General features: G+C 40.3%; 2 protein-coding genes and 1 non-coding gene across 7 annotated transcripts in view; 1 reads left to right on the top strand and 2 right to left on the bottom strand.

The window, feature by feature from the left end:
* Window positions 1-5,164, top strand: part of nox1 (NADPH oxidase 1) — a 9,362-nt gene extending 4,198 nt beyond the window's left edge. The window contains exons 6-13 of the mRNA XM_037675737.1: window positions 1,490-1,683; window positions 1,774-1,897; window positions 1,985-2,077; window positions 3,182-3,423; window positions 3,759-3,921; window positions 4,108-4,254; window positions 4,348-4,472; window positions 5,038-5,164. Of these exons, the coding sequence (XP_037531665.1) occupies window positions 1,490-1,683; window positions 1,774-1,897; window positions 1,985-2,077; window positions 3,182-3,423; window positions 3,759-3,921; window positions 4,108-4,254; window positions 4,348-4,472; window positions 5,038-5,164 (1,215 nt within the window). The remainder of the gene's footprint in view (window positions 1-1,489; window positions 1,684-1,773; window positions 1,898-1,984; window positions 2,078-3,181; window positions 3,424-3,758; window positions 3,922-4,107; window positions 4,255-4,347; window positions 4,473-5,037) is intronic.
* Window positions 5,165-5,945: 781 nt separating this feature from the next.
* cstf2 (cleavage stimulation factor, 3' pre-RNA, subunit 2) lies at window positions 5,946-20,563 on the bottom strand. Of its 5 annotated transcripts, XM_037675733.1 has the most exons (14): window positions 20,452-20,563; window positions 20,159-20,237; window positions 19,196-19,365; window positions 18,984-19,120; window positions 15,671-15,790; window positions 15,404-15,529; window positions 13,834-13,951; window positions 10,779-10,838; window positions 8,707-8,806; window positions 7,467-7,645; window positions 7,250-7,374; window positions 6,471-6,557; window positions 6,225-6,372; window positions 5,946-6,132 (listed from the first exon to the last, which is right to left on the bottom strand). In XM_037675733.1, exons 1-13 carry the CDS (start codon window positions 20,540-20,542, stop codon window positions 6,247-6,249), a joined length of 1,518 nt encoding a protein of 505 aa, XP_037531661.1. In that variant the 5' UTR covers window positions 20,543-20,563; the 3' UTR covers window positions 5,946-6,132; window positions 6,225-6,246. The 5 variants fall into 5 exon arrangements, with proteins under 5 accessions (XP_037531661.1, XP_037531659.1, XP_037531662.1 ...); XM_037675731.1 differs by having other exon boundaries at window positions 5,946-6,372; XM_037675734.1 differs by having other exon boundaries at window positions 5,946-6,372; window positions 6,471-6,554.
* Window positions 20,564-24,110: 3,547 nt separating this feature from the next.
* On the bottom strand, window positions 24,111-24,183 carry trnav-uac. Its single transcript has one exon. It is a non-coding gene; the product is annotated as a tRNA-Val (tRNA).
* Window positions 24,184-25,816: the final 1,633 nt, after the last annotated feature.

Raw genomic sequence — 25,816 nt, 5'->3', positions numbered from 1 at the left:
TATATATATATATATATATATGGCATTTTAAACCCATCCCACACTTTTGCAATATTCTGAACAATGTTTTTAAACTCTAAACGCTCTAAGAGTACAGAATGTCATGATTGCAGCTCCCTGCAAGCACTTTTGGCCACACACACTTCTCCGCTCTGCACGGAGAACAGCTGATCAACTGCAAGAGGAGGCTTATTCTGCAGTATGGGCTGCACAAAGGTGCAGGAGGTGCTAAATAATTTAAAATAATTTATTTTAAATAAAAAATCCCATGTCGATTGTGCAGCTCATCCATCAATCAGCCAGTTGTGTGTCATGTCCACACTTACTTTGAAAAACCACGATAGAGGGAGTCCACAATAAACAAACCACGAACTAGCGAGGAACTACTGTATTTAGTTGATGGCAATCTGCAAAGTCACCACTAGATGTCAGTAAAACCAGAAAACAGTTTCATTAATCCCATGGTCCCCAACCCTGGTCCTTGAGGAACACCATCCTGCATTTTTCAGTTGTTTCCTGCTCCAACACACCCGATTCAGTGATTTACCATTATTACTTCCTCGAGTTCTGCAGAAGTCTGTTAATCACCCATCCATACAAGTCAGGTGGGTCTAAGCAGGAAAACAAGTAAAACATGCAGGACGGTGTTCCTCAAGGACCAGTGTTGGGACAACTGCATTAATCTTTCCACATTCTAACATATTGAGGATTTGGGTTCACAATTATTGAAAACTTCGATTAACTAAAGATGAGTCACAACTCATATTTATGTTTTTACAGAGTTTGATGACCGGGAAACACGGACCACAATTATTATATTTCTGGTTTGGGTGAAGGAAACCGTCATCGTAGAGAGAGGCTTAGTTACCACATATTAAGAGCCTGTTACATGTAAACTGGTAAACTACTGATAACGTGAGCTTTTTTCCATCTTTCTTGAACTATATACATGGAGATAAATTCACTGCTGAGAGAACCAGTACTTGGTGTTGATCTGATGTTGAAAATAAGTATCACGTGACAATGATTGAATCTACTCATTTGAAATATTATTAGTTATGAGGAGAATCTACATGAAGCTGTTATTTCATTAAGAAAACGCACTGGTGAAGATAATTCCAACTAAATGATCCAAGTTCTGTTGTTCAAGCTTGCAGTGGGTTTCACTGAAATTTTTTTTCTCTTGGTTCGTCACAAATTGTAGGGTTTCTTAAAAATAAATTTTATGTCTGTCAGGCCCTTTTGAAAAGCCAAAAGTGGCACAAAAATTCCCTATTAGGGTTTAAAAAAAACACCGGTCATTCTTCCCATTTCGTCTTTCTTTTGTTTGTCCATTGGGAGTTGTCTTCCAACATGGCAGCTAAATCGTGCCTAAACAAACAGACATCACAGTGGAGTGGTTTTAAAGTTTTTGTTCCTGTTTTTGAGCACGTTCCTCTCAGACTAAAGTGAGAATAATAGCGTCGTCTGTTCTTCCACTCTGCCTCAGAATCCGCAGCAAATTCCCACGTACTTCGCCTTCACCTCCATCGCCGGACTCACTGGTGTCGTCATCACCCTGGCGCTAATCCTCATCATCACCTCCTCCATGGAGGTCATCAGACGCAGCTACTTCGAGGTCTTCTGGTACACGCATCATCTGTTCGTCATCTTTTTTGCTGGCCTTGTCATTCATGGAATCGGGTAGGTGACGGCTCTGACCTGTTTCTGGTTTAGATGGAACACAGTGGTTGTTTTGGCGAGCAAGTTTGCGTTTGTGCATCTCGTCTACAGGGGCATTGTGAGGAGACAGAGCAATCTGTCGCAACACAATTTCACCTTTTGTCAAAATCTCACTGAAGAATGGGGGGAAATCCCCGAGTGTCCCTATCCTCAGTTTGTTGGAGGACCAGCCATGGTTTGTATTTTTCTGTTTTATTTTTTCAGCAACGAATACAAAAAAATGAATTTTATGGTCACATTTTTTAATTGGATCTTTTTTCAGACATGGTGGTGGGTTCTTGGCCCAATGATTATTTATGCTTGTGAGCGTTTGCTTCGTTTGATTCGATATGCTCAGAAAGTCCAGTACAGGAAGGTAAGATGTTCAGGCTTCACAGTATAGTGATCCTGTTTCTCTTTTTTTCTGTTCTTCCATACCTTTTATATGTAACTACTTCTGCATAATTTTAAACTATTCATATATGGAAACATTCAACTCAATTATGACATTTTGGATTTCACTTTTGGTTACTGTAACTTTTATACTTTTTAAAATATCTAACTTTGTTCACAAAAACAAAGTCCCAGTAGAAATTGAGATTTCTAATTCTTGTAACATGGTACTCTTTCAAATCTGTGTCAGAGTACTGGCTCTATTTTTGTCTTTGAATGCTACTTTTAGATTTTAGCTTGTATTTTACTACTTTTAACTTGCATTCTGCTTGTTTTAACTAGTATTTTACTACATTTAATTAGCATTTTTGCTACATTTGGCCTTTAGCTGCCATTCTTTTTTTTGCCATGCTTTTGCTTCTTCTAGCTATTTTCTACCTTTCTGCACTTTATAGCTTCTGTTTTGCTCCTTTTAGCTACTTTTTTGTTTTTTTGAGCATTGAGTTACTATTCTGCTCTTTTTAGCTTTTAGCCAGTTTTGTTCTTTTTAGCTTTTAGCTACTACTCTGTTCCTTGTCGTTTTTAGCTATTGTTTTGCTTCTTTTAAACTTTTAGCTACTGTTTTGCTCCTTATAGGTACTATGTTTTGCTCATTTTAGTTACTGTTTTGTTCTTTTTAGCTTTCAGCTAGTGTTTTGTTCTTTTTAGCTTTTAGCTACTGTTTTGTTCTTTTTAGCATTTAGTTACTATTCTGTTCCCTTTAGCTTTTGGCTACTGTTCTGCTCCTTATAGCTACTGTTCTGCTCCTTTTAGCTACTGTTCTGCTCCTTTTTAGCTACTTTGCTGCTCCTTTTTAGCTACTGTTCTGCTCCTTTTAACTTTTAACATATGTTCTGTTCTTTTTAGCTTATGTTCTCTTTATTTAACTTTAACAGCTCCGTTTCAGCTTAATCAGTAACTTTAAAGAAAGTTGTCGAGCACTCAGCGTTCAACACTGGATTTTTCATTAAATGCAGTTTCTCTAGTTTTCTTGTCTTCCTGCTCAGTTGTCTTTTAGCTGATCCTATTGTGACTGACCTGTTGTCAGATTGTGATGCGACCATCCAAAGTTCTAGAGCTGCAGCTGGTGAAAAAGGGCTTTAAAATGGATGTGGGTCAGTACGTCTTCCTCAACTGTCCGGCCATCTCTAAGCTGGAGTGGCACCCGTTCACCATGACCTCTGCACCCGAGGAGGATTTCTTCAGCGTCCACATCCGCTCAGCTGGAGACTGGACGGACAAACTCATTGAAATTATGCAGAAGCTACCGGAGGGAGCGCAAGGACCCAAGTAAGCTCTTTGATTTTTATTTACAAGTAGTAAATGTAGTATGCTGAATAGATTGAAGTGGGAAAACAGGATCAATACTACTCATAAACGCATTGTTATTCACAATTTAAAAAAAAATTACGATTGATTTAAAATCAGCAAATAATGGGCCTTATTTAAACAGGAAGTGGGCTAAAGATGGAGCCTTGTGGTGCACCATCAAAAACAATAACCTAAGATGCTGACAATCCAGATCAAATCCAATGAGGAAAATCAGACAAAATTTAATTTTCTTTGTTGGTGGATGTTTGCCTTCTGCAGTAACTGAATTAATGTCTTGTTTTGTCTGTTTTCAGAATGGGTGTCGATGGACCGTTTGGGACGGCCAGCGAGGACGTGTTTGACTATGAGGTCAGCATGCTGGTTGGTGCTGGCATCGGCGTCACTCCCTTCGCCTCCATCCTCAAGTCCATCTGGTACAAGTTCAAAGACAACAATCCCAAGTTGCACACCAGAAAGGTGACACTACTCACGTCGTATGCGCCTGTAAACCTGTTTCATCACTCAGGAAAATTTGAATATTGTGTGTCGGAGATGCCCATCAGATAATTGTTGTTTAAGAATACACTCAGAAAGGATGAGTCACCAGTAGCACCGCCAGCTCCTCTGAATGTTATTGTTAAACTTGCCTGCATCTGGTTTCAGATCTATTTCTATTGGCTCTGCCGGGAAACACACGCCTTCGAGTGGTTTGCTGACCTACTGCAGATGCAGGAGAAAGAGATGGAGGAGAGGGGCCTGGGGGACCTCCTCACCTACAAACTCTTCCTGACTGGATGGGATGAAAGTCATGTACGAGTGAATCCCGTCATCCAAAGTACAGATAAACCGAGAACTGATTACTTTGTAAACTGATCCCGTTTCCCTTTGCTCTTTAACTGTCAGACTAATCATGTGATGGTCCACTTCGACGAGGACACTGACGTGGTCACTGGACTCAAACAGAAAACTCACTACGGCCGACCCAACTGGGACAAGGAGTTTGATCAAGTCCGCAAAGAGAATCCTACGTAAGATTAACCTTTTTTTTCTTTTGAGTTATGGCATATTTACTGATTTATTATCTTACATGTGTATCTTAAAAATATATATAAAAGTTTCAAAACGTTATCTTCGTTGCCAAACAGCTTATTCTGCCTTAGATTCTTATTTGGTGTTGTTTATTGCACTGAGTGACGTCCAAGGAAACTAGACAAATTGACAATATGTTCATCAGCTTTTGTAGCATGTGGAAGAACCATACACAGCCACAACAGCTTGGCACCTCTTTCTGCTCACACCCTGCAGTGGGATGGTGCCCTATACTTCAACCAGCCTGCTAATGAGGCTGTGTATGGTTCTTCCACATGCTACAGAGGCTCCAGTTTGTTAAATATATCGTTTTTTCATGGGTGCAACCCACAATCTCATCTCCCCTGTACAACCAACAAATGTGGCATGATTTAAGAGGAAATAAAGTATTTCCAGTGATGTGGAAAATTTTGCTAAGAAGCATTGTTACAAGAAATAATCAAACTTTTACTTTTTGTCCTGTTTTTGTTGTTTTACACGATTATGGCTTTGACTGTTCTTCAGCTCCACGGTGGGAACCTTCCTGTGCGGACCTGCAGCTCTCGCAACGGTTCTGGAGAAGAAATGCGCCAAATATTCAGACGTGGATCCTCGCAAGACCAAGTTTTACTTCAACAAGGAAAACTTCTGAAGCAAATATATATATTTATATATGATCTGGAGAGGAGCGAAGCTGGAATCAAGAATATTTTGATTAACAGGAAATCAGTTGTGAAACTTCTCACCACAGAGGACAATTGATCATAAAAACTGTAGAACCCGCGCTACAGGACGGGCTAGTTCAAACTGCACGTACTCTGATGGAGCTTTACAGACACGACTCTGTAGACTCTTCGATGAATCATTGCGACTCAACATTGTTTTTTTTAATAATTTTAAGGTCTCTCTTGTAAATGAGTCCCCGAGGCTCAATGGGATTAACCTGTATAAGTAAAGATGGAATTACAGGCGCAGCTTTAACTATGACGAGCAAAAACTAAACAGACTGTTTATAGTGTATGTTGGTTTTTTTTTTACTGCATTTATTTCAGAATCATTAAAACTATTTACTTAAAAATTCTGAACCAGTTTTGTTCATCTTTTTGTGGGTTAAAGCTGTAAATATTAATACAGGAAATATTTGAAAGTACTCTGCTTTAAATGTCTGACTCAGTTATACGAACCGTCAGTTACTGGATGATGGTGTTTCCTGGAACCAGACAAAAGATTCTTGTTAAAAATTAACCTTCCTTTCCTTAATTCCAGGTACAGTCAGTCGTATTTCCTTACAAGAACCGATTTAAGCTCAATGAGGAAATGGAAAGTGTGTAACAAGTGGTTAAAGATTCCTCACAAGTGTGGAAGATGAGTTTGCATCACTTAAAGTTGTCTTTTCTTGTAGCCTGAACAGTTTTTAAATAAAAGAAAAAACAAACGTTTTTGTTGTTTTATTGACAAAAACACAACAGTTTGCTCAGAAGAATAACAAAAAGACTAAAGCATGCTCCTCTCACAAGATGCTCTTATTTGACTATTTTCTTACAAAGAACAGAAAGCACAATAATCCAGGTGAGGATGAGACGCCTCCAGGTGGAGCAGGAGTCCGACCAGACGTGTGACCTGATGATGGAAAGGCAGGAAAATCTTAAGTTGTTCAGTAACAGCAGAAAGCTTCATGATGCTGCCAGGAGAAGAAGGGACGCAGACGTCACCTCTGATCTCAGAGTTTCAGACTTAAGGAGCCCCGCTGGCAGTTTTCTGGATCTGCTCTTTGAGGATGAGGATGCTCTGCCGCTGCTCCGGGGGCAGCATGGCGATCTGTTCTGGGGTCAGCTGAAGGACCTGCATGATCAGGGCCGCCTAAAGAGAAACGAGAGGAAAAAGAAAAGATATAAAGCTAAAAGTTTTAACAGCTGTGGTTCGTAAATGTTTTCAGACGGACAAACGGTGAGACCCACCTTCTCCTGGTCCTGTGTGGAAACCTGACTCTGTCCTGGACTGAAACCTCCTCCTGATGGGGGGACCCCAGACATACCAGGACCCTGCTGGACCAACACAGACTTATCATTGGGAAGAATGGCCAAATGCCTTTAAAAAGCTGCTTATTTGAAAATAACAAATTCTGCTAATAATTCATCACTAGATTAATTGTGCACAGTTAAAGTCTTAAAGATAAATATGTAGAGCAAGCCAAAACAAGTGTTTTATAGCAGATAACTTCAGAAGAGTTAAAGGGTGTCGATGGAGCTGCAGCCCAGAACGTGCAAAATAAAATGTCTTCATCGTGATGTATGAACTCTAGAAGTGTAAAGAAAACCAGTTAAAGCTGTGGCCAGTGGCTCACTGGTCACCATGGTAACCACACACCTGTCTGTCACTCCTTGATAGCCAAGGAAAGAAGAGGCAGACTGAAAAGTAAGCCTTAAACAGCTGCTGTGCAACAACAAAAAGTAAACTGACAAAAGTTTGAACCCTGAGCAGCAGATTTTTTATCTTTATCATTTTATCTTTCTAGTGTTTCATATGTTTTATAAACTGACTTCACGTGTAGAGCTCCAAAGACGGCTGGATTTTCACCAAAAGCTCATTGATCTCCATGATTTTTTCTGGCAGTTTTTTTGGTAAATTCTTTCTGTATTGTACGACGTACTACTACTGATGTTCACAGCAGCCTGGACTCGATGGAGCGGCATGTTTTATTTGGATTAGCATGACTGATACAAAAAGAAGCCGTTACCGGTCTCGCAGGGGGAGGAACGTTTGGACCCATGCCGTGGGGAACGGGACCTTGCATCCCCGTTACCATGGGAACCCTCTGACCGGTTACTGGTCCGCGAGCATCCATCGCCCTCGGATCGCGGCCTGGACAAACGGATCACATGTCTCACTCACCAAAAACACATCCATGAGATTTTTAGTGACTGAGGTCCGTAACAAATCATCAGAACTTCTACCTCGAGCTTCCATCGGTGGTCCTCGAGGCTCAATCATGGGGGGTCCTCGTGGGTCCACCATCATGGTTCGTGGTTCACCCATAGGAGGTCCCCTCATTTCTGGTGGGGGTCCACTTATCATGGATGGTACGTGTACAGGTGGGGCTTGGTGAGGGGGGGGAGCTGCCATGTAAGCCCGGCTAAAGACAAACAAAACAAACAAACAAAAAATGTTTCAGGCTTAATGGCCGAATATATTGTGCAACTCTTTTTGTTGACCTTTCTAAAGCGTTTGACACTGTAGATCATGTCATCCTGATGAATCGACTCTACAAAAGTGGGTTATCTGTCCAGGCTGTTAACTGGTTCTCCAACTATTTATCTGATAGAACTCAATGTGTCCAAGCAGCTGGGTCTTGTTCCTCCGTCCTTCCTATTTTAAAGGGAGTGCCTCAAGGCTCCTTACTAGGTCCTTTGTTGTTCACAATTTATATAAACAATTTGTGCGGTAACTTGCCTGACGCTAAAGCTCATCTATATGCTGATGATACAGTTATTTATTGTTCATCATCTTCAGTTTCACAATCATTTAAACTGCTGCAATCTGCATTTGATACTGTTCAGTCCCGTTTGGCTGGGCTTAAGCTGGTTTTGAATGCAGAAAAATCAAAGGCTATGCTATTTTCAAATAGTAAGCAGCTTCCACCTATCCTCACTCTTGGAAAAGAGGTTTTTAAATCTCAATGAGTTATTTTCCTGGTTAAATAAAAGGATACAAACATACATACATATTTGGCAAAACATGTTTAAAATTAATTAATGATTAAAAAATAAAAATCTCAGAAAATACTCGCTTTTAAAGTTTCTTTCATTGCAGACGACATCCAGGACTTACTGCAGATTTTATTTTACTCAACATTAAATGACCAAACAGCACAACTTCTAGACACAATCATTGATTCAGTCCACTTATATTTTGTAATATCTGAATATAAATATATTTATGTATTTTTATGTGAAAAACTTCCTGTCAGCAGCATGAAACCAAAGATTGATCCTCTTTGCTCCACAAAAAGCTCCTCGTTGCATCCAAGCTGCCGAGTTCTGGCCTCTGGAGCGTTAAACAACACCCGCTGTTACCATGGCAACGGACCGCTGGTTTCCTTCAATCGTCCAGAACTTGGAACTTGAGGATTACAGCAGTCCTGACAGCTGCAGGTGGTACTTTTAACAGGTTAAACGATACAGGCGGACATCTTACTTGGGGTCGATGACCTCTCCGCTGGCGTTCAGCATAAGTCCTCCTCTGGGGTCGTTGGGGCCGTCTCCCAGAAGCCCTCTGTGGGGGATCCCGCCTGGTCCTGAGAGGACACGATCACACAATGAGCCTTTTGTAATCGTTTGAGGAGATACTGGGTCAAGTTTTAAATAAATCAATCCGATCCAAAAACAGAAACCAAACTGGAGTGTTACGGGTGTCATCTGGCACCAAAACATCTGGCCCACAGAGATGTCAGACTTCAATTTATCAATTTTAACAAGAGCAATAAAGTCATTTGTCTAAATGTTTCAGTTCGATGTGAACGTCTCTGCAGTGGTTCCCTTTAAAACGAGATTAATGTTGAAGAAATGTGACTGATTGTAGGATTTTAATAAAAGTCACAGAAAAAAACAATAGATAGGAGGCCTTGACTGCTGGTAGCAGGTTAGACTAACAAAAAAAATTAAACTTGAGATGTTTTGTAGCAACTAAATGAATATTGACAGTCTTTGTTGGGAAATAAACACTATTTTGAAGTTTTACTTACAGTAATCTACCAGGATTAATAAATATGGCAGTTAGTTTCCGTACCAGGACTCATCTCTAACCTTCAACAAGTCAAAGACCTTTGAGTCCATTTTTAAATACCGGTAAGCCGTGTGAGAAGTCTGCAGCGCGTGACTCAAACCCGTTAAATGTTCAGATCAACATCTGTTTTTCTGAACTAAAGCCTGCGTTTGATGTTGGGAGGTGAAGCAAGAACAAACACTCAGTCCCCACCTCCAAAAAATTGCTTAAAGCTCCCTGGTAGCAGCACCTTTGCTATGCTCCAAATACAGACGGACCGCGTCTTCCCTTAACTTTGGAGAAGTCCACAAATCAAAACACGACAAAATAATCCTCAATAAATGAAAATAATTTAATCAAGTTGACTGTTCTTCGTTAAAACCAAAGCTCTGCCCGCAACAGAGAAGTGAAGGTGAATGACAGTTTTTGTCCGTCTACTCATGTGTATGTTAGCAAAATATCTCATGAGCCAGAGGAAGAATCTTAATGAAACTCAAAAAAAAAAAAAAAAAAAAAAAAAAAAACAGCGAACGAACATCTACACGTGATCAGCTTTTAGAGCCGATCAAGTTAAAGATGGCCGACACAGCTGAAGAACCTTAGCAAACACGAAAATCTGTCAAGTTTGACAGATTTGGAGCTAAAATTTGGTGTGGTAGTAGCAGAGAGTCATCCGCAACAAACACTTAGCGTGGCACCTTACAATTAGATTAGATTAAGTTATATAAAAGGTCTGACCAAAATGTTTATAACTCTGTTTCAACACTCAAGTTCTAGAAGTTCTAGATTAATTTAACAAGTAGAAAGTGGCGGGTGATATGCATTCCTTCAAGAAGAGCCAGGTCTTTAATTTTACAGAAAATGGACATCAGACTTTAGCTGTTTATTTACTTATTTATTTAAATTTAGTTTAAGAAATGAGGTCAATTTGTCCTCCAGTAGTCTAAGCCTATGGCAGCATAACAAGCCAACCCTAACTCTAGGATTTATCAAAAAGGAACATCTTAATCCCAGTTTTAAAACTGGACAATGTGTCAGCCTCATGGACAGAAACTGGAAGTTGGTTCCACAAGAGAGGAGCCTGATAACTGGAAGATCTTCCTCCCATTCTGCTTTAGGAAACTCTAGCAACCGCAAGTAAGCCTGCAGTCTGAGAGCGAAGTGCTTTGTTAGGAAAATATGGGACAATAAGATCTGTAATATAAGACGGAGCTAGGTTGTTGAGGGCTTTGTAGGTTAGAAGTAAGATTTTGAATTAAACATTTCCAGACCGGCTGTTGCAGCAACAAAAGCACAATGTGGGCTTCTGGTTCCGTTTGTTACATCCAGCGTCCGCCCCGTGACACATAGACACCCCAGTTTTAATAAACACATCAGGGTGTGCTCAGGCTGAGCAATAGGAGAGGAAATCGAACACTGAGCTCAGAATCTGCGGTGCGTTTGAACAGAGCCGCCGCTGCACGGCGCTGCGAGCGGCGTGCAGGACTGAGGGAGGACAGTGATACCTGGAGGCCGCTCCATGGCAGCTGGACCGGCCGATCCTGTGGGAGAATGATGCAGGTTTCCTGAGCCAGCATTAAAGTGAAAAGAACAGGAGACACAGGTCTCAAAGGAGCAAAGCAGCATTTTGGAGCCAATGAAACCATCACATGCACAGAACAGGACGCACGGGGGATGCTTCACAACCGAAGAGTCAGAAACACGTCACAGAAACACGAACGTTGGGAAACGGAGGGAAACAAAGCGTCTTCCTGCAGCTGTCCTGCTTCAGAGTCTACGGAGTCGTTAGCAGAAGCTCTGGTGACACCTAGTGATCGTGGTGAGACGTGACCAAAAGCTTGAACGTAAAGTGGATTCAGGAAGTATTCTGACCCCTTTTGCACATTTCATCATTTAACTTTCCCAAATGAACATCTCGTGATGACATGATGCAGCCAATGGTTCTTTAATTTTATCTAATTTAACTTAATTGTCATGTAAACATTCTTCACTGGACTATATTTATTTTTCGGACTACTTTAGTTTTTTAGTTTTTATCTTGTTGATTGTAAAGAACAGAGGTCCTCGAGGGCCACTAACCTGCAGGTTTGAGATGTTTCTCTGCTCCAACACACCTGGTTCTTGCAGAGCGTGAACAGGTCATTCAACCACTGAATCAGGTGTGATGGAGCAAGTATCCATGCAGGACCTCGAGGACCAGGATGGGACATCTTTGGTCAAGAAAGTCATTTTTTTCAGTGGATGTTTCTTTCCCTCCACAGGAACCCTGACCGTTTGCTCATTAAGATCTTGATCATCTTCAGTTTGAGCAGACGGACAGCTCCAGGAGGAATCCTGGTGGCGCGGCACTCTTTAGGTTTTTTTAATTTCCAAGTCCATTCAAAACCCAAGAAACCAGTTCGGTGCAGTTTGTGTTTGTTGGACTACAAGGTTTGAGTTTTGAGTCCAGATAAATCAGATTTGTTAAATGCAGCTGATCTTTTGGACAGAGGTTGGTCCACACGGAGTTTTGTTGTATTTCCAGTCTTTCTGTATAGGTATCCATGGTAACGCTTTAGCAATTAGCAGCAACGCAACCGCAGCAGATTGTTTTTCCAGAAAATACCAGCAGATGATTTATTTCGGTCTGCAGATTGTCGTCCTCCGCGATTCTGTTCAGCGCTGCCGTCGCCACAAACCTGACATCACTGATGTGTCACAGAAAGCACCGAAAAATGAGTTTTAAGTTGTTGAACGCAACCGTGCGCTTCCACAGACCCGAATTTAATACCGAACAGAGTCTGATCGGAGGCCCATGAACACAGCCGAGGCGTCTAAACTTTGTCCAGTTCTTTAAACGCATCACAGGCAGGCCTGTCACGATAAACAATAAATCAATTAATCGTATGATTAAATGAAAATTATCGGCCTCATTTTCATTTATCGGCTTTACCGTTCATGTCTCTCTCTTTCTACTGAAGACACTGGATGACAAAGTGTTCTTCACTGACCCCTCCCTTTCTATTTTATTGTTAAAAATCTGTTAAACCATCCAAAAATCACGCTTTTGGATTGTTAAAAGCAGCCAAGCTGAGAAGCTAAGCTACGAGCTAAGCTAACAGGTCGACCTCGAGGGAAAAAAACTGTCTTATCGAAGCTCCAAAATTCACAGTTGAAACTCGTGTTTTTGTCTAAAAAGTTGTTTTTCTCTGTGAAAAGAAGCTGAGAACTTATTTACTGATTTTTATTAAAAGCTTTGTGTGACAAATGCTAAAGAGCTCAAACCACACTGAGCGGCCGCCATTTTGAGAACAAGGAGAGACAGTTCATGTCATGTCACATCAAGGAGCCTCCCTCCCATCTTTCTTAGAGAGACACGCTGCTCGCTCCTTCACTATCCATCCTTCGGTTAAAACAGTCTTATACTGCCATATAGTGGTCAGAAAAGGTACTACACTCAAAACAAATTAAACATTTCTTCTTAAATTTGACAATAATTACCTATTCTTGTCAAATTTCAAACAATATTATCGTTTATCGTAATAATTTCAGACAATGTCCAGTAAAATTTGTTACTGTGACGGGCCTAATCACAGGTTGACTTCTGCCATGTTTTGGATTCATCTCTAAAGAAACCACCAGGCCTGATTGATTATAAATAAAAACAGGATCAAATCACAACAAAACCCAGGATTTACTGACTTTAGAAACTCGGTGCATAATCCTTGGTACCGTCCCCTTAACATGTCCTTTAAAATAAACACTCAAAAGTACACCGTTTAAAATCTGCTCTTAACTAAACTGTGTTTTATGACTCAACTTTTTGTCACCTAAAAATAATTCTATTTATTATTATGGAATTGCCGTGGTCTCAGATTATTTTTGAAAGACATGTGGCTGTAGAGGTGTTGCCTAATTCTGAGTTTAATAAACAGATTGTGTGCTCTGATCGCTGGACCTTGTTTTAATCTGTACCGTTGTCAGTCTTGCCCAGGTCACTCTTAAAAAGGGAGATTTTTATTCTCAACGAGTTTTTTTCTTCTGGTTAATAAAGGTTAAATAAAAATATTAATAATTGCAAAGCCCTGGAATGTTTCGCATAATATGAAGTTTCAAAAGTAGATTATTTTGTTCCTCTGTTTAAAATAAGGAACCTGAACACTTTCTGAATCCACAGCATGAGAGATCAAATGTTTTGGGGCATAAATAAAAATAGTTTTTTTTTTTTTTTAAAGTGATTACTCACAAAGACTGTGCAGAAAGATGCAAATTAATAAAATTTTATTAAAAGTGTGGAGGAGAAAATATACTGATTTGGTGTTTTTTTATTTTATTGCTTTGTTCACCAGCATGTTTTCATATATTTAAGGTCATATTAATTCTGAATATGTAATTAATTATGAATTAAACATTTTGTTTTCAACTTGTGAATGTTTAAACTTCTACAGAAAACTTTATGAAAAGTTAGAAAGCAGAGCGGCAGCATGACGACTGAGCAACAACAAGCCAATGAAAGGTTCAGTAAAAACCTGCTCACCATCACACAGCTGCTGTTTGAGATGCACGCAGTGTAATGATTACCTGGAAGTCCACCCGGTCCAGGTGCAGGTCCTGGTCCAGGCCCTGGTCCTGGCCCGGGGACAACACCCATGTTGGGAGGCTGCATCATCTGAGGGGCTCCATTGATGTGCATTCCAGGCTGATTGGAACAAAAGAAAATACATTTTTTAACAATCTGAATATAACTTCACCTAAACATTGTGCGCTTCATTTGATGAAACGTTTCACTTGCAGCTACCAGAATTTTATTAGTTGGTCTTACTTGTAACATGGATGCACAAAGGTTATGCATTACGCAACACTACAGGTTTGTGTGATTCACTTATTTCAGCAATTTAGATTTATTTACTCCTGAAAACACTGAAGAGCGCTGAAGAAAAATCAGCAGCAGGTGATAATTTAAAATACCTACCTACTGAATTATCAACAAAACACCAAAGAATAACATCAACCGTAAAAAATCTTTTACATCTTATGAATAAATACTGTCCCGTTTGGTTCAGGAGCACTTGATTAAAGTTGTTTTCACACATGAACACTGGACGATGTTTGGAAGGTTAGGCGGAACATCTCCCTGCTCACACGGCAGGACGCAGAGTTTCCACAGACTTCTGAAATAAACTGCGAGGTCGGACAGGGTGTGAAAATCCAGCTTCAGACATCAGGTTTTGGTTTCCGCCGTGTCAGGGGTTCCTAATGCTGAAGAACTGGAAGACAACACGCGCAGCAGCCGACAGGAAAACACATTCTTCGAGCCAATTCTCTACAGAAAGACCGGCTTTCTCCGCACCGCAGGCAAACCTAAAATTTACCAAACTTGTTTTCAGTGAGAAAGTCTGGCATGTTCAGCAAAAACAGGTTCGCTCTCAGACACTACGTACAGATTAACTGTTTTAATCAGTGTTCAAATCTAAACTATTGTTGGATATTTTGTCTAATCGTGACTAAATAGACAGATTATGTCTAATATATGTAGTTTAGACCTGTTTGTTTGCACAGCTTTTACATTCTGCTACGGGATGAAGCTGCAATCCACGATTCAACACCTGACGCTCAGGTAAGAGAATAAAGGCTGAAATAAAAGGCCTAGCAGTCCTTGAAGGAAAGAACTTTACCCGACGCCACTCCTTTTAGCTCACGAGAAGCTGGTGCCTCTTTTCAGCGATCACTGTGTGAGAGGTGGGGGACACCCTGGACAGCTTGCAAGTCCATCGCAGGGACACAGAAACAAGCATTCACACTCTCACCCACTCCTACGGACAGCTGAGAGTTACCATTTAACGTAATCCCATGTTTTTTTGTCTGTGAGAGGAAATCGGAAAATCTGGAGGATACCCACGTGTGCACGAGATGTAAACTCCACACAGAAAGGCCGAGAGGCAATCCTGTAACCTTCTCTGAGAAGCGACAGCTGTAACCACAGCACTGCCCTAAATTTAGCTCAATATCTGTAAAACTCACGGAACTATTTTCATTTTTGTGTATGCTAAAATCAGGAAACTGTAGTGGACACAAGGAAGTGAGGAAAAACTTTATGGCCGTTTCACCTTCAGGCCACAAGGCCAGAGTGGTGATTCGTTTGTGCACTCACCAGAGGCTGCGGCTGGGGCACGGGGACACTGGGCTGAACGGTGGGAGGATTGACTGGTGGTGGTGCTGCTCCCCCCTGTGCACTGGGAACCAACGGCTGCACTGTAGTTTGACGGTGGAGCATTTTCTGCACAGCACAAAAAAAAAAAAAGAAAAAAAGTTATTTCTAAACTGAATATTTATTAAGCTCTTTATTTCTAATTATAAAAGTTTAAGTCAATTAAAAGTTTTTTATTTATTTATTTTTAATAAATCTCTTCATTCTCACCAAGGCAATCTCAGGGTCGACAATCCTCATGACCACCTGAGCCTGCAGCAGAGCGTAGGCCAGCTGGGGGTTCTGCAGCAGCATGTTCCTCGCCTCCTGGGGACTGTTTTGCACACACAGCTGGAGAGAGAAATCACCTTTTAAGTAAATAAAATCAAGAAAATGAAAACAAAACAAACCTGTTATCACAGATTCACACCCAAACACAAAAATTCTCCCTCGCTTAGTTTTCCCGCTGCATCAAAATCTAGTTTTAAAGTCCCAAACCCAACAAGGTAACATCTGCACAAAACAATAGACAAAAATGCACAAAAATATCTGTGGAATCAGGTCTGGACTGGACCCCAGGAGCACTCGGATCAGCATATGGACAGGTCCTGCCAACGTGAACTTTTGAAACAAAACACTTTCCCAGTTGGGGGGTAAATGTCTGCAGCGTGTTGTTTCTTTGAGTCTAATGAAGCAGACTGCCAGCTGTGCAAAGATAAGATGTGTCTGTCAGAGCTGAGGCAATATGCACAGCACTTGTAAGTCAAATAGGAGCATCTACATGCAGTTTTTAAAAAGGTACTGTATTTGGACTGGATTCTTTTTGTCTTCTGATGATCAAGTCTTTGTCCACAAATACAGATCCCATATTTTCCGCCATACACGTCGCACCACCTTATAATAAGTCGCATCAGTCCAAATATGTCTCATAAAGTGGAAAAATCCATAAATATGTTGCTTTGCCTTATCAATTTATAGGGACTTTAACAAGAATTGATCAAGATTAGCACATAAAAACAATTATTTGTTTGCTCAAAATTATAGCAAAGGTGTGTCTCAGTCTAACATTTACTTACTAAAGGCACTTTAATGGTCAAATTAGCTGCATTTCGCCGGGGCGGTGCAGCTGGTTTGACCGTTTCAAGCAGTGAGCAGAACGAAGGTGGGGGGATTACGGCAAGCCAATGGTGTCATTAATATCTGGTGAGGATTCTCAGTCATCCAGGACATGGTAAATTCAAAAAAGTTCAAGAAAAAAAAAGTATAAAGTAAAGTATAATAAATAAAGTCCAGTTGTTTTTGTATTGAACTTTTTTCAATTTGTCATTATAGCCACGTTTTCTTATTACATGATACAACGGCATGCCTTACTGCTACTACTACTTTGCGGCTTTCAAGTGGCTGAAAGTGGTAATGTTCTTTTTTTCCAGTCAGAATGAATGAAAATGGTCATATCTCAGCCAAAAATTGTTTATAAATATGGGAAAAAAATTCATAAATAAGTTGCTTCGGTGTAGAAGTCGCAGGAAATATAAATTATTAGGGATGCACGATATTATCTGCACGGTATCGGCCGATATTAGAGTTTAAATTTCAATATCAGACATTGGCCATTCCATTAAAATAACTCGCCAAAATAAAAGGTGTTGTTTTTGCCTGCAGCACAACGTGATGACGTCACGTGTGCCTACCCAATCTCAAGGCGAAGAGGAAAATTCAAAATGTTGGTGGTGCGGACGTTGAGGATGTCGGATTCCGAAGATTTATGGACTACGTTGAGCCTCGCTACATCGTCCCCAGTCGGAGATATTTTCCCAACGTAACGTTACCAGAGTTACAAGCCGTCATTTCCGACGTCATTGAGAAACTAATAGCCGATAGCATGACTTGTTGGGCGAGTTTGACCACAGACATTTGGACGTCGTGTTAGCCCCGTTAGCTTGATTAGTCTTACGGCACAATAGATAGACAAAAACTTTGAACTTAAAAAAGTCTGTCCTTCATGCACATGAGTGCAGAGGATCCCACACTGCAGCTATAGGAACCTGGAACAAGCCTCCACAAGTGAGACAGCATCGCATGTGACTAATGCTAATAAATAACATTTAACACTTTTCATTTAATATAAGTTAAAGTTCTATCAATATCATATGGCTGTTACTGAATATAAGTCACCAGCTCTTACACAATTTTTGTAGCAAATAAGACTAAATAAGAGGGCTATGTTCTGAAAAAAGAACGTATATAAAATATCAGTATCAGCATCGGTTATCAGCCAAAGAAGTTTTAACATTTCGGCATATCGGCCAAAAATCCGCTATCGTGCATCCCTATAAATTATGCAAAAAACTGCGACTTATAGGTTGAAAAATATAGTACTTTTAATAACACCATTACTGAATAAAACTTATCTTTGACGAGCAGCAGTCCTGGACATAAACTTTGTAACATTTTTCTGTGACCTAAAGCTGCAATCGCACAAATTATTTCTATGCATTTTAAGCCTAAAATTTAAATAAAGTACTAAACAAAGTGAGTGGTATCAAAAAGGCTGTTCTCTTAGGCAAATACAACCTTTAAATTCTAATAGTCTCTTTAAGCTGCATTTGTTTTCTACTGCTTTTACACTTCAAACCATAAAATACAGAAGTAAAGATAAAGTACCGTGCAGCATTTTCAAGTCACCTCACCTCACATTTTCTGATTATGTTTTGTCCAAGTTACCAGAATTTCTTTGCATTATTTTGTGATATATCTTAAGGAGGATCAAAGTTTTTCTTTGGACATGGGTTGCTTTTCCTTCCACTGTTTCAGTCAGGTTACTGTACTTGTCAGTTTTAAAGGATTTACTTCTACATGTCACTTAACACTGACGTATAAATAATTAAAAGTATTTTAAAAGAAATTAACTCAAAGTGAAAGTCATTGTATGTTCCCAACATTTACCCATCATCTGCATTAAACCCATCACTTGTGAGATACAAGTGTAGCAGCAAGCAGCTTTGCAAGTGCCCAGGGAACAGTTGGGGAATAACCAAAACAAGTGGGCATAGCGGGGAGCTGAACCTGTGACCTTCTGGTCCCAACTGTCCTACCACTGCACCAGTGATGCACCTGCACATAATAGAGAACTTAAGTGGGAACTTTTCAGTGCATCTTTGATTTTTTTATCTGGAAGAAAACTCCCAAAGCAACAGCTTGTTTTTGATATGATCAATCAATTTGAAACATCTATCAGAGAATTCTAGATGCTGACAGACATTTTATCTCCTCCTGCATTGTTTGGCTCATCTGCTGAAAAGTGCATTTTGTTTAAATGGTTCAAATGACAAAGACAATATACTCTAATTTGGTGACATTTTTGCTAGCACCTGTAGACTTACATATATTAACAGTGTAGAAAAACACTGATAATTGGAAAAAAAGAGAAAACATATATTACTTCTTCTTTTTTTTTTTTTTTTTTTTAAATCAGAGCGCAATTAGCTAGAAGTAGAAAAAAAAAGTGTGAAGTGGGCGGTGAGGACGTAATAAACCAACCTACCTTCATCTGCTTCATGAGTTCAAACATCTGCTCAGGAGGCAGACTGGCCACAGCTCTGCTGATGGACTCTGGAGCCTCTTCTGGTGCAACACCATCTCCATAAGGAGACTCAAAAATGGGGGCTCCTGTTCCCAAACCTGTGCAGAAGAGAATAAAAGTATTGCTTTGCCAAGTCGCCCAAATATAGTATTTAAAGATTAAAAAGACCTTACTTTTAAGTTCTTCCTTGTTTTTCTCACTAGCTGCATTGTCAACTCTGAGAGCTCGACCGCTGAACTCTCTTCCATTCAGGTTCCGCATGGCGCTAAGAGCCGTCTCCTGGTCTTGGTATTCACAGAAGCCATATCCCTTTGGCTTTCCCGTTTCCCTGTCATACACTAACCTGAAGACAAAGAAGAAGAAAAAAAACAGTCACAATCAAAGTTGAGTAAAATCAATGTTTTTATTAGAATACAAATGTAATAATTAAATAGAATGTAGCACAAAACTTGAGCTTGCTTTCTTTGAAAAGCCAAACAAAACCAGTTTCAAAATTAACCTACAGTTCCAAAAAAGTTCAATCTGGTCCTCTGGACATTCAAAAAAAAACAAAACAAAGCAAAAAAATATAGAAACGTTTCGTCTCTCATCCAATAGACTTCCTCAGTCTGAGGTGCTGTTTTCAGCTCAGTCTCTTAAATAGCACCTTCTCAGAGTGGATCAACCAGTTTTGCTGCTGACAACCAAAACCAGCTGATCACATGCTCAAGAAGGACCATCAGCCTAACAATGGATCATTAGCACACTGATGGCTGTATCACTAGTACTAGTATCGCTAGTATCACTCAGCCCTCTGTGAATAGTAAACAGCCATCAGTGTGCTAATGATCCATTGTTAGGCTGATGGTCCTTCTTGAGCATGTGATCAGCTGGTTTTGGTTGTCAGCAGCAAACTGGTTGATCCACTCTGAGAAGGTGCTATTTAAGAGACTGAGCTGAAAACAGCACCTCAGACTGAGGAAGTCTCTTGGATGAGAGACGAAACGTTTCTATATTTTTTTGCTTTGTTTTTTTTTTTGTTTGTTTGTTTTGTTTTGAATGTCCAGAGGACCAGATTGAACTTTTTTGGATTTTTCTACCTGGATTATTGAGCATGCATCAAGATAACCTACAGTTCATTCACTGCACTTACTTACCTGAAGCTGACAACAAGTCCGACTTCAGAAAATATGTCTTTCAGCTGCTCCTCTGTGGCTTCATACGGAATGTTTCCAACTGAAATATAAATTTAAAACAACAACAAAAACATGTTAATTGTTTAATTTAAAGGCTGTTACTGGTAGGAAAGCGTAAAAGTAGCGCGGCGAGTTAACGAACTTAGCACTTTGTTAGCTAGCTTTCATACATTAGCCGGTTATTTTCAAACTTATCACAAGCCTAGTGTGGAAAAAACATTATATATGCTGAAAAAGAGCAACAACTAACTTACCAAACACTGATCGTAATGATCTATCGACAGCTGGGTCTCTACTTGCGGCAGCTGCTGCTGCAGCCACTACAGAACTAGCAACATTCGCCATGTTGGGGACAGAAATTAACGTGACACCGGATATCAAACGGCAGCAACTTCCGTTTGAATAAAATTAATAAAATTAATTTAAATTCCAATAGCTCGATTATTTTCTAAATTCCCAACAAATTGTATATTGTTTTTAACTTCGCTTATAATTAAAAAGCAGCCAATAGTGTTTATGTAAGAGTGAAAAATGCTTTTTTTTAAATGAAGCTAAAAGAAAACAGGTGGCGCTGTTGCTACGGTAACCAGCGTTGCCGTTTCCTCCTGCGCTGCCGGAGATAGGAAGAATGTCGGGAAGTTTACAAAGCTGTAATTCACTTATGAAAAGGCAAACGACGTAAGAAGACTCCCGAAAGACGCGGCTTCTCTACCACACAAGATTCGGTCAGTCAATGTTTGCATTAAGTCATTTTAAAATTTGCTAATCAGTCATTTTAAAATTTGCTAATCAGTCTGCAAATGTTGCTAAGAACGTAGCCCCACAATGATGATGGAGCTATTAGTTAACTGCTAACACCTGTGGAGTCTCAAATGACAAAAAATGAGCACATTAGGTGGATATAATAAGGGTTTAAAAACTTGTTTTCTTCTTCTTGTGACCTTTTTTAATTGGAGAAGTCAGTGGGCCTGTGTTATTACACTCTTTACCTTTGAACCATGACTTTCTTTTGTAGAAATGGGGACAAATCAATGACTTTAGACTGCATTGGTGCCTAAAACTACATTTTGGTTGTGTATTGTGTGTGCACACAAAACTGGTTCATCCCTTGAGTTATGTGCTTGTCTTGTCCTTGAATAAATCACAAGATAGTGTTCAGAAGCTCAGCACAGAAACAGTTTAAAATAGGTGGCTTCACAGTTTTGCACATTACAGCATTCAAAGTACAGAATGGGTCTTAAGTTGGTGCTCCGAATCGTTTCGGGTGATTTCTTAGAGAATGCAGGTGAGGGAATATTGTGTAACCAAACGGCCAACAAATTTGTGACATGGGTGCAATGACACATTTATTATATCGGGGGAAATGTGAACGTTATAAACTAATAAATGCTAGTTTGAGCCATTTTTGTGCTTATTTCATTGTGAATACATCAAACAGCAACATATATATATTACGGGCCCAGTTTTAAATGTGGGATTAAACTAGGTGCATGTGATTTTGTAGGCATTTATCAAAACAAATAAAACAATATTGCAGCGTAGAAAGAATCTTTGATGGTGATGTTTTAAACAACCATCTTGTGCAATTTGTTAGTGCTCAGAATTTGTGTTGTGGATGAGTCTCAGCCACTACCACAACAAATTCTAGCTCAATATCTGTAAAACTGACTGAGTTATGTCCATTGTTGTGTTTATTTAGGCTCAAATAGCTGTAGCAGCCATCTTGAAAGAGGTAGGCACATTTTGCTAATGCACAGAGACAGGGGCAAAAACGTTATTGTCCTAATTTCACCTTTCGATGGTACGCAACGAAAAGATGTGTGTGTGTGTGTGTGTCAAGACTTCAAAACCCCACTTTAGATCACACTGAAAAAAGAAAAAAATCATGAATTTGTATTATAATTTATGCCTTTCTGTTTTACAACCATTTATATTATGAAGTCTCTAATTGGAATACTCATCTACTCCTTGGATAAAATTGCATGACATTTTATCAGTGGGTTTAATTTACATCAAAGAGTCATTTCTGAGCAGTTTATACCGAGAAGCTCAACAATTCCCTTTGAGCAGTCACTTGGCAACAGAGAAGATAAAAAATAAATAAATAAAATTCAGTTTTAACAGGTAGGAGCGTCTGGCCGAACCAGACTCAGGCAGGGCAGCCATCTGCTTCGACCGGGGACAGCAGGAGGACAAACGGAAGAACAGAGGTACAACTGCAAAAATGAGTTAATGTTGTTCAGACGAGTCCCAGAGTTTTAAGAAACAGGAAACTCAGGAGCCGGAGTAGATACTTCAGAAGAAAAAACACACACAAAAAGAAGAAATTATAATCTTTATCTAAACCAGTTGTTTTACTTTACTTAAATTATAAACACGATAATAAAAGTTCCTCATTAATTATAATTGTAATAAGTGAATAACAGACTACCAAAGATCAAACCTGTTTCCTTAAAGCCATTTATTACAGACTGGACCTACAGTCTAACAAGACAGATGTAGCTATTATTAAAACAAGAGGATTAAAGAAGCTTTTCTTTAATATCTGATCATACACATGTTATAGTTTTCTCCCCCTGCTAAAAGTACAAATGGCAATAATAAGCTGGCATAAAAGGTTCAACACAGACAATACTGAACATAAACCAGGAAACATGAACAGATCTTCCACAAATTTAGTCTTTAGGAGAATCTCATCCTTACATTTGTTTACCATGTGCTTAGTAATGATGATAAAGTCAAGCTGTACCTAAATAATCATATGAAAATATGAAATTAATAACCTTTTACTTTTAGAAATTTCTTTTAGTCCAGCCTGATGATTTATTGTTTTTGCCCTGTGATGGATTTGCGACCTGTCCAGGGTGTACCCACTACCCTGCCTATTGCACAGCGTACAGGGGACAGACTTTGTGGTCCAAGGGGTCAGGGGTCACCTTTACACGAGCTTCTGTGTGGCATTCGTAGCGAAATCTCAGTTTGTACATTTATTGGTGCTCAGCAAGCAGAACTCCTTTTCCCAAAAATAAGCTAAGGAACTGTGGATTAAGTAAAAAACAAGTGCCTGATACAATAACAAACAAGTTATTTGTAAATGGCTTATGTTGACTGCTGATGGGCACCAGTAACCTCCGTGACTCGAAAAGGAAGAAGCTGGTAAAAGATGGATGGATGGATGGATGGATGCATAGATGGATGGATGGGTGGATAATTATTTTCACCCATCCATTGCCTGTGTCTTCGTTTCCAAAAAATATATGAACCACTGACAAATAAAATTAAAAAAGAATCAGTGCCTTTGGAGTCAGTAATTCAAGATGGCCGCCACAAACAGCTGATCCTAAAAAACACAAACTAGCTAAAGGTCAGTCAGTTTTACTGATATTGAGCTAAAGTTAGGTGTGGTGGTAGCTGAGACTGATCCCCAACACACACAGGTAATGTAAACTTGTGCTAACCGACTGCACAAGATATTTTCTTAATATTTAGCCTTGGAGTCAACTCTGGCTGTTAGCAAAATTTCTCATGAACCACAGGATGAAGCTTTCAGGAAATGTCTCTCTACTTGAAGCCAGTTTCAAGATGGCTGCCACAGTACACTGACCATAGGAAACACAAAAATGCCTCAGCTTTACAGATGTGGAGCTAAAATTTGGCATGGTGGTAGCTGAGTGTTATCCACACACCGAGTCAGAGTGCTACTCGTTTGCGTTAAACTTTAGCAATAATCCTTGGAATCACTGAAAAGTGGGGGAGATGTTTCAAAAGTATTGCAAAGATGGATGTTTAAAGTCAGAGTGCTTGAACTGGTCCACATCCAGTTTAGCAAGTGGAGTGTCCCAGTGTTCGATATATTTATTTACGAATTATCAGGCATCGATGTGTTTAATGAAATAAACGGAAAACGTACGTCTGGTTCCACTGGGGCTCGAACCCAGGACCTTCTGCGTGTAAAGCAGACGTGATAACCGCTACACTATGGAACCCGCCGCTGTCCGGAAGCCGCCGGGTCTCAACATAGACCTGACAACAGGCACCCTTCTCTGGCCTGCGTCTGTCGGAGCTTCGCGGTGACCGCCAGGAGACAACAAAGCACCGGCAGGGGCCGACAATACGGTGTCGTTCCCGGTTCCGCTTTCTCCGTGTCGCCCTCCGCCTCGTCGCAGCGATCGGCGGGTCCTCCGGAGAGACCTCCCCGGGATGTGTCGACTCGGCGCCGCCGCTGTTCGCATTCAGGTGAGAGGCGCGTGCTGCTGGGGGTGTTAGCTTCTGTGACGGAGCGAACTCCATGAAGGAACTAGAAACAAACCAGCGTCGAGTTGGACGGACCGTCCCTCCAGAGCAGGTCCGGACTCAGACTGTCGTCTGGACCAAACTGATTTGACCGTTTAGCTGCACATGTCGAAACTTGTATTTTGATTAAAAACGACACTTTCTGCTGTATCTGACCTAATGTGAGAATATAAAGAGTCACATTTAAACTTTACGATCAAAGCTCAGACACAAAGGTCGCTCAGTAAAGTTGATAATAATCGGATTTTATAGAAAAAATAATTAATTTAGCCGTTTTTTTCCTACAGCTCTTTGCAACGATAGTGCAGACTGCTATACCAAAGTGTTGCAAGTGGAATATTTCACAGCAGATACACAACACAGCTGAAAGGTTTAACATTGCACATCCCTGTGTGCTGCATTTAAAGACACCACAGAAAGAGTCAGTTTCTTTATTTGTCATTCCGCACCACATGTGGTACATGTGGTGCAATGAAATTGTGCACACAGGGTCCCAGTTACATCCAACAAAGGTATAAAATGTAAAAGAAAAACAGTAATAAGATCTAAGATATGAACTAAGAAAAACATTCACTAAAAGTGCACTGAGCACTAGTAGTACAAAACACAATATGCCGAACAGCAGCAGCACGAACATGAGTCTGTGTGAGCACATGAGCACGCATGAACACAGCAACATGAAACAGATCAGCAGCAACATGAAACAGATCAGCAACAACATGAAACAGATCAGCAGCAACATGAAACAGATCAGCAGCAACATGATGTGATTTTTTTCAGTGATAATCCTGGTTAGAGCTTCATAAATCTAACAGCCTCAGGGTAGAAGCTGTTCCGCAGTCTAGTCATTCTACACTTAATGCTCATCAACCTCCTGCCTGATGGGAGCAGGGCAAAAAGTGTGTGCTGGGTGAGTGGGGTCCTTCATGATGCAGGTGGCCGTCTTCTTGCATCTGGAGGTGTAGATGTCTGTAATGGTGGGGAGACTGACTCCAACAGACTTCTGTGCAGCCTTCACCACTCTCTGCAAGGCTTTTCTTTCTGCAGCTGTGCAGCCTCCATGCCACACGTTGATGCTGGAGCACAGGATGCTCTCCACTGCACACCTGTAGAAGGAGGTGAGGACTGAGCTTCCCAGACCAGCTCGCCTCAGCCACTTGAGGAAGTAGAGTCTCTGATGAGCTTCCTTGATCTGGCTGGTAGTGTTGTTGGCCCAGAAAGTAGTGCCTGTGAGTTTATCCGTGAAAGTTCAAGTTCAGGAATCTTTATTATCCCCAAGGGGTGATTTGTTTCACAGTCATTAGGCACACAAGACACTGAGACATT

Source organism: Nematolebias whitei, chromosome 4 (genome assembly GCF_014905685.2).
Source record: "Nematolebias whitei isolate Nwh7 chromosome 4, NemWhi1, whole genome shotgun sequence".
NCBI classification, from domain to species: domain Eukaryota; kingdom Metazoa; phylum Chordata; class Actinopteri; order Cyprinodontiformes; family Rivulidae; genus Nematolebias; species Nematolebias whitei.
The sequence above is the reverse complement of the archived record's forward strand: the minus strand, read 5'-3'. Positions and strand labels throughout refer to the sequence as shown.